The sequence below is a fragment of the Xiphophorus hellerii genome, chromosome 20 (genome assembly GCF_003331165.1).
Source record: "Xiphophorus hellerii strain 12219 chromosome 20, Xiphophorus_hellerii-4.1, whole genome shotgun sequence".
Lineage (NCBI taxonomy): Eukaryota > Metazoa > Chordata > Actinopteri > Cyprinodontiformes > Poeciliidae > Xiphophorus > Xiphophorus hellerii.
In genome coordinates, this window is record NC_045691.1 from 10,391,658 (window position 1) to 10,400,601 (window position 8,944).

At 37.4% G+C, this 8,944-nt stretch overlaps 1 protein-coding gene across 1 annotated transcript; it reads left to right on the forward strand.

Moving 5' to 3' along the window:
- Positions 1-763: 763 nt before the first annotated feature.
- On the forward strand, positions 764-8,004 carry tbc1d20 (TBC1 domain family, member 20). Its single transcript, XM_032549816.1, has 8 exons — positions 764-1,192; positions 1,374-1,559; positions 1,768-1,848; positions 2,896-3,082; positions 3,189-3,290; positions 4,162-4,303; positions 5,095-5,273; positions 5,489-8,004. Exons 1-8 carry the CDS (start codon positions 1,141-1,143, stop codon positions 5,751-5,753), a joined length of 1,194 nt encoding a protein of 397 aa, XP_032405707.1. The 5' UTR covers positions 764-1,140; the 3' UTR covers positions 5,754-8,004.
- Positions 8,005-8,944: the final 940 nt, after the last annotated feature.

Here is an 8,944-nt window from a genome sequence, read left to right on the forward strand (position 1 = left end):
ATGGAGCTGTGAGTGTTGAGATCCTGCACCTTGTGTTACTTTAGCAGCAACATAACTGAGAACAGGGTCCTGCAGATTTAGAGGAACTAAGTGCATTTAGTTTCTCTAAATAATGGAGGAACTAGCGATGCTCCACTCTGAGTTTTTGTTTTGGTGTCACTGCAGGAACATTGCCAGACACTCCTCACAACGTCGGGCCAATGGTACCACAACATCAAAAACGAAACCAGTAGACTGTTGCATAACTTCCTGCTACAAGATTCTAAAGTTACCATCTCTTTACTAGACAATCTATTATTTACATGCCAACTGAAATGCAGTTTGTCACCGAAGAACAACATGTGATGGCTAGTGTTAATATGTGTTTTCCTATGCTGTTATCAAATAATAATAATACAAAAATCAACTTCCTAAAACAAATAAAGATTTTTATGGTGAAAATCTATGGTGAAATTACATTCAGGGTAAGGAAACTGATTATGTGTTTTTGTCATGTTTTTAATAATTTTCCACTTTTAAATGACTTTACTTGCATTCTATTACAGCAAACCCTTGATCAGTATTTGAGAGCAAAGTATGGATATCAGAAGAATTAGGCATTTTTGTTTGTTTGTTTTGTATTTAGTTGTGGCCTTATTTTGCATAACATGTAATGGAACTGAAATACATACCCTGATTCGTTTTGTTTTGAAAAAAAGAGAACGCTCTCCGCCCTCCTTTTAGCTGGGCCATTCGCCGGCTGACTGGTAAGGAGCTGACTCCGCCACTCAGCTGGAGCAGACGTCATCATTCAGTCTTAGCAGGGAAGCTAACTCTGATGCAGATCACTTCCGCCAGTGTAAACATGTAGCTGTTTCTGCGGTTCTTACGTTATATTCCTTTCAGCCAGCGGTCTAAAGAACTGATGGCTCTTTTAGTGGAAGTATCGTTTATAGAACCCGACCAGTGCGGTGCCAGCTTGGTTACTAGCTAACACAATAGCAAGACTGTCAGGGGCCGTGTCTTTATGAAGGCTGCCGTTGCTAATTAAAACAACGGCTATCTTACTACAGCAGGCATAAGAACTGTAACAGGGGGTTAGTCAGCCGAGAAATGTCAAGAGATGATTTGCAATAAGAACTCACCAAGAAGAGGAGCGAAATGAGGACGAGTAGAAGTGATCGCTCGTCGTCGCCGATGAATGGAAGGCAAGGTACGTGGAAAACAGTGCATCATGTAAAGTTTATTAAAAGACTGCCAGGTTGCGACTACTCACGAAAGCAATCATCGGTTTCACTAACTTTTTAAAACGTAATCTCTAGATTCTGCTTGCAGTTTTTTACTATTGATTTTTAACTGTAGCGTTGAGAATATACATTTTTTTCCCCCGGTAGACTGGGAAACCAAACGGAAACGGAAAATTGCAGACATCACCCAGGCCCTGAGTGTGGATCCAGTGGACATAGCAACGCTGAGGAGGATGGCAATCAGCGAGGGGGGACTGCTGACTGATGAGATTCGCTGTCAGGTTTGGCCCTGGCTCCTCAACATCCCCCCTCACCTTTTGGATCAAGAACCTGGTACCGTTTCTTGCATAGCTCTTTATTTTTTATATATATACAAATGCATATAAAAAGGAATTTTGGATATATATATATATATTTTCCCCTGCACCTGAACAAACTTCAGCTTTTTTTATTTACCATGATGGCAGTTATTTTCACACTCTGATCAGGTACAACTTCTCCTCGCATACACTGTTTGCTAATGGCAATTTGTCCTGTCCAGAAAAAGTAGAACGGGAAAACAATAAAGATTACAACCAGGTCTTGCTGGATGTTCAGCGTTCTCTACGAAGGTTTCCACCTGGTGAGTAGTTTGCATAACAACCTGCTGTTATTCACGTCTTTGCAGTATGTCTAACATGTGAGGTGCTTTTATTAGGAAGATGTCATAATCTCATGCAAATTACTGTTAAGGTGCTGGAAATTCTTGTTTTTTATATTAAAGAGACAAGACGTTTTATTCCTATTAATTTAGAGTATCATATTAGAATTTGATTCTGCAAAGGTTTTCAAAATTTTATATTCTGCTAAAAAAATAAATAAATAAAATAAACATTCTCTTGAAATTAATGCAGTCTGACAAATTTTTGACCCTTACTTGCTGACCTGAAGGGTTCAGCTGGCAGTCAACACTGATGTCGTTTTTATTGGATGCACTTTGCACTACAAAAAAAATTGTCAAGCCCTCTCACAAGTGATTTTCCAAGTAAGAACTGGTTGTGAAATGCTGTGCTTATGTTAGTTGGTCTTGCAGAGGATTGTCAAACATCCACCAGTCTGAGTTTGTGGCATTGTTGATCACACACCAAACTTTAATATCTGTCATTAGTTGTATTTGTTGGTATGCAAGTGAAAGTTTCATTTTTAAATAAGAATGTGTCTTCAAGTAAATGTATTAATATAGCACCTGCTCACAACAATGTTGTCTCAAGGCTTGTTTACAAAAAAAGCTGATTTAATCAATGGTACAGTCAAATTCCAAGTCAATTACTTACATTTCAAATTGATCCTAGTTAATAAACTTAAGTTTTTATTTATGAACAGCCCTGTTTAGATTAAGTTGTTTTTTCAGCATTAAAGTTAATACGCTTCACTTTTAATGCATCCTCAAAACCCATTTCAAAAATGCAATTTTTTATTATATAAATAGAATATTATTAAAACACATTTGTTTCTCTTTAAAAAAATTGCTGATAAAAGTTAGCTTTGACAGATTTTGACTTGTCTGTCTTAAATATATATACATTTTTATTTTTAGTTGCCCTGATGTTTTAAATATATTAAGATATTAAAAAGCAGCAAGACTGAAAACGTATAACGGCAACATTTTATCTTCAATGCGCTTCTGCAGGTATGCCAGATGAGCAGAGAGAGGGTCTTCAGGAAGAACTAATTGACATAATCCTGAGAGTTCTGCAACGTAATCCCCAGCTGCACTATTACCAGGGATACCATGACATTGTTGTCACCTTTTTGTTGGTCGTGGGGGAGCGCCTGGCAACTGTTCTAGTGGAAAAACTCTCCACACATCACCTCAGGTACATGCCAAAAGCAAATTGATCAGCAGTTTGTCTTCTGTTAAGTTTATCTTTTAAGGTTAGATTAGACTTAAATCTGAATTCTTTGTTTTGGCCTCTATCACAGGGACTTCATGGACCCCACCATGGACAACACAAAACACATTCTTAACTATCTGATGCCTATTATTGAAAGGGTCAACCCTGAGGTGCAGGACTTCATGCAGCAGTAGGATTCCTTGTTATTTTATACACAGCTATGATTGATGATGCTGGCTCTGGTAGATATTCAAAAAGCAAAATCCTCCAAAACGTTCATGTTATATGAAGAAGGATGGGCAGAAAGGGAAGGACGATACATGCGCCACTTAAGAGAAAAGAAAACATGGAGAATGTAGACAGGCATAACAATTTTGCAGGGACATAAATCTATAAGCATTGAATGGAATTTTGCAATCCCTGAATATTAATTCTTATTGACATGTTCTGTTGTGAAAAATCCAGAAGCAATGTTCTATTTTTCAAAAAAAGTTCACATAAATATTACACATTAATATACACAGACATTGCAGATAAAAGATTTTAAATGCAGTCTCTGCGCTCTTTAACAGAACACTGATCCTATTATGATAGCTTAACTTTGGACTGTAAGCAGCACGTCATTAAGTCCTTTGCTTGGCGCGCTGATTCCATTGATGGCCTTTTGAACTGACTTGCTCTGTCTGGTCTCCTCATGTAACCTAAAATATCTCATCATATCTTATTAGTTTTTCAAAAAAATGAATGTATGAATATAATTGGTGAAACAAATTAGTGCAGGGGTGCCCAAAGTCTGTCCCCGAGGGCCAGCATTCTGCACATTTTAGTTCCCTCCCTGATAGTACCAACAACCTTTTCAGCATGTCAGTGTTCTTCTTAGGCCTTCTAACGAGTCATCATTTGATCCAGGTTTGTTAAACCAGGGAGAGAACTAAAACATGGAGGATGCCGGCCCTGGAGGACCAACTTTGGGCACTCCTGAATTAGTGGTTAAGAAGCTGTGAATGATCTCAGGCTTGTTTGTAAGTTAATCTCATTGTAAGTCTTTTATTAATTCTCAGGGCTGAAGTGGGCACAGTCTTTGCTCTCAGCTGGCTGATAACCTGGTTTGGCCATGTGCTCTCTGATTTCCGTCATGTTGTACGGTTGTATGACTTTTTCCTGGCCTGCCATCCACTGATGCCAATCTATTTTGCGGCTGTGGTAAGTTTCCTCTCATGTCTTCTTAATTGAATATCTCATCAGAGAAAATATTTTTGATACAGAAACATGAAAAAAATAGGAATGTACTGTACAGTATATGCACTCAGTACTTAGTTTGGGTCGTTATGCATGCATTACTACATCTATGCAGCGTGGCATGAAGGCAGTCTGCCCATGATGCTGCTGAGGTTTTATTGCTTTTTTTTTCTTGTTTCTCTTTTCCCATCACATTTTTTCCTTCCACTTAACTTTCCACTATTATTCTTAGGTACAGCAATTACTTTTCGCATCTTATAACTCATGTGTAAGATGTCAGTGGTTGTCTGCTGAACAACTGTCAGATTCACCGTCTTCCCCAGGATTTTGTAGGAATTTGGAATATTCTAATTTGATAAACATATATTTTTTATTAGGAATAAGCCATAAACTACATACATTTACAAGGGAAAAAATTCTACTCTACTGAGATGCTGCTGTGACTTAATCAGATTTACAAATTAGCACATTCCCACCCCCATCTTTGATAGAAAGAGAAATAGTCGAATGCTGATGTGATTGATCCCTTAGGAGTAGGGTCACTTTAGCTGTGTCACATCTTGATGTTCGACATGTTTTTTTTTGTTGTTTTTTTTTCCTCGAGATTGCAACTAGTTTGGCAAGCCCGATTTTTCTCTGAAATGTTCCAGCTTGTTGCACCCCTGACAGCAGACTCTTTCACTCAATGGCACTCACAGTAAATGCTTGCACTTGTCATGATGGCCCTTGAGGAATGGGTGTGTTATTTGTTGCAGATTGTGCTGCACAGGGAGGAGGAGGTGTTGGACTGTGAATGTGATATGGCAATGGTCCATCACCTGCTGTCTCAGATTCCCCAGGATCTGCCATACGAGACACTGATAAGCCGAGCTGGAGACCTCTTTGTCCAGTTTCCTCCCTCTGAACTGGCCAGAGAGGCAGCTGCACATGAAAGGTACTTAAGTCCTTAGGACTGATGCTTGTAAACATGTTACCCTTACAGGCTGTTTGTGCCATCTTTTAATTCTTTCCCTCACATCCCCTTTCAATATAAAGCACAAATAAAATTTTCCTTTGCTTTTCACCAACAAGCGTAACTTGCTGTTCTTCTATTAACTTCTTCAATGTCTTTTTTTCTCCCCCATTTTCCATCTCTATTTTCCTCCTAAGCATGGCGACTTCTACCTTTAAGGACTTTGAGCTTGCATCTACTCAGCAACGGCCGGACACAGTTCTCCGTCGCAGACGCAGACAAAAGCAGGGTTCTCCAGAGAGCTCGACAGCGAGCCCTGTCATGACTGTGGCACAGCCTTCAACTGCCCGACGCTTCGTCAGATTGGCAGTCATGGGTCTGACTGTGGCTTTAGGGGCAGCAGCTCTTGCTGTGGTTAACACAGCTCTGGAGTGGGCCCCCAAGCTGGACTTGTTTCCTTGAACTACCCTAAAACCAACATGACATCTTTTTTCTCCTTGACTGGTGGATCCTTTCCTAGAACCCTCTGAACATTTTTGGAGTCTAACACTGTCTGGAGAGTGGTAACTAAGCTGAACATCTTAACACTCCTCTGTTGTCGTCAAGGATGCGACCAAACATCCCGCTCTGAGAGGAGTTCATAAGTCTGTGGCACTTTTGAATCCTTTAAAGGGCGTGTAGGTTTAAAAGCTGCTGGCGCTCCTAAATGAAGAAATTCTCCATGTTAAAATGAAGAAAATATTTCCAAGAACTGTTGTTAATTGTGTCATAATTAAAGTTTATTTATATTTTGTAATAGGATGTTTGATTTAGTGTTTCGCTCACTGAGATTTATGCTGAAAGCCTGACTCACTACACTTGAAACTCGCTGCCAAGAATGAGAGAATGTGTGTTTGTGTGCATGTGTGTGTTTGATTGCAACTCATTTGTTATACGCATTTTATACCTGTACTGAGACCAACCTGAGGATCCCCTGTATTTAAATAACTAAAATTTGAGGGATGTCAGTAATTTGACTGGAACATGAAACCATTTTAGGGTCATAATTTTATGGGTTTTAGTTTCTTCATCCTCTCTGATTGTTTTTCAATTGTAGAATTTGGATCTTTTTCTGTAAATGGAGCATCTTCTAGAAATGTCAATCTTCATTGTGCATTTTAATTCAGGATTGTGGCTAAGATGATCTATTTTTCATATAAAAATGAGTACAAATGGGTATAAGCAAAGTAGTCTAATTAACATACGTCAATAATTTTATTGAAGGTTAACTCCGGAATCATAGAAATGGCTTTTACAATCCGGAAATAAACAGTGACTTAGCAAAGAGTTGCAAGAAAACCCAAATACTTAGTAAAACAGTCTTTAAAATGGTTCCTCTGAGACATGCCCTATAATAGCTATTCAGTCTTCTGTCTCTCTTTTTTTCTGGTTAAGTGTACACTAAGGAAAATAAATCTTTGCAAGGTATCTTTAAATCCTCTGTAAATAAGGTTAATTTCTTAAAGTGGCTAGAGCAATCAAGCTGGTCTACCTGTAAAGTGCCACCCTTTCCTTGTTCTTTGTAATGGAATAAAATGCTCGAATCATGTTGCAGAAATGCAGATGACAAAATCATAGCACATTTAGATCCTGACCAGAACAGCATTTTAATCCCTACATTTAAGCTTTGTACTATATTGACTGAATTATATCTGTCCAACTTTATTAGAGAAAGCTTACACACTTGATAACTTTTTTTTTGCAGAATGCAGTATTGCATTTTAAATCTTAACCAGCTGAGCAGCACACTTTGCTATTAAAAAGGATTTACATTTAAAGTAGCTATAAAGCAAACATTAAGCTTTGGTTAAGATCTTAGAACCATTGTTGTTCTGCCGATGATCTCTTAAGAGGATTTTTTTGATATCTCTTGGAAAGTCTGGTTATGAGCAGTATGCTGCTCTTTGGCTATGGGTCTGAAACTTGCTTAAGTGTGTGCCTGAACACAGAAGGGTGTGACAAATATATGCCAAATTATAGGCAGACTACTGACATTTCAAAAATGGCTTATGCCTGGAAAAAAAATACTACCTGCCTGATCTCTGGTTTGTCAGAACAGATTTTCTTCTGATTTCTGGTATGTAATTTCACTTACCGTAAGCTTTATTTAAACACATGACACTTGGTAAATTTTGTTTCTGAGTGTACAGTGCATTCATGCTGTCCAACCTTTTCTATTCACCTTTTTAAATAGTGAGTCTCCATGGTTTGGAAATCACATAAAAACTTAACAGAAAATTAGAATGTTTTTTTTTCTTTAATTATAAAAATTATGGTTGCAGAGTGATGAGTCACCTACATACTTATGATGGCATATTGTTCTTTTAATTAAGTTTCAGTAAAGCAACTTACAAGAGAACTCAACATTTATCACTCTGTATCTGCATTGTATTTAAAAGATTAAGAACCCATATTATGAACCACAACTGGAAATGGCTCTAAATTCCTAAACCATACTGAAGGTGACCTGACACAAATGAATCTCTTCATGAAAACACCTGGTGATCAATATCACAAAGGATCACTTGGTTACATAAGATGCCACTCAGTGGAATTTATTTTTATTGCACTAAATGATGTATCTGCCTTTTGATTATTTTGTTATAATAAAACTGGTATACTAACGTTAAGTTGTACTATAGATTGATAATAAACTTGAGTGAAAGTGTTTGCTGTATTTGATTGAATTCTTTATTCATTTAAAATAAAGATGCTGGATGCTGGAATAGTTTTTCATTTTAAAACTTGTAGAGCATGAAACGTTTTAAAAGTTTTGTTTATTTTAGATAGTTGTGCAGCATCATTTCAAAACAAAAGTAATCTCAGGGCCCTCATGCAAAAGCCTACAAGTTTAATTTATTAATACAAATGAAAACAGTTATGAACGGTCAGAAATAGTGAAGTATGCTTAAAGATCTTTTCTGATTAGATTAATACCACCCTATGTTCTACTGGAGTCTAAGAGTAGTTGAACGATACTAGATTCTAGCAAGATTATTAACCTAGTTGGTCATAATATTGTCATACACCTTCATTGCACTGATTTGTCTCACAATGTGTGAATCTGACCTCCAAATAAGAGAGGCTTCTGCACCTTTCTGTAGAAGGAGACTCCACAAATGTTTGAATAAGACTATGATTTTTTTTTTCTCTCAGCATGCCATTGTATGCAGAAATATTTTATAGCACAGTGCTGTGCACATATATTTGCAATGAAAACCATACATTAAACAAATCTCTATTTTTAAATTATTCACAAATGTTTTTATTGCAAATTGTACATATATCACAATGTTGTGAAATGCTACTTGTGTGTGTTTATCCATATTACTAAATATTTTTTTTGATAGTGAGACCAACCTATGTTGCAGCTGACTGAATTTAAAATCTTTCGTAATCTCTGAACAAACATGCACAATTTGGAGGTGTGTGTGCTTCTCTTCCTCTTGAGCTCTCTAGTCCCACCTGATAAATTTTAAGCATATCAGGTGGCTTTGAGCTTGCAGTTTGATGCATTTGTAACTTTGTTCAAATTCTCTGACTGAACCAAAGTTGTGCAAGCTCATCCACATTCTGCATTTATTTCTCATTTTCAATGTCATTAAGCAGGTATA

Bases quoted from the DNA above. Each gene is read 5' to 3' on its own strand.
- tbc1d20 (XM_032549816.1), top strand. From the start codon at position 1,141: ATGAGGACGAGTAGAAGTGATCGCTCGTCGTCGCCGATGAATGGAAGG. The intron at 1,560-1,767 runs GTACCGTTTCTT...TGTCCTGTCCAG, and splicing joins CCTTTTGGATCAAGAACCTG to AAAAAGTAGAACGGGAAAAC. The intron at 5,274-5,488 runs GTACTTAAGTCC...TTTCCTCCTAAG, and splicing joins GAGGCAGCTGCACATGAAAG to CATGGCGACTTCTACCTTTA.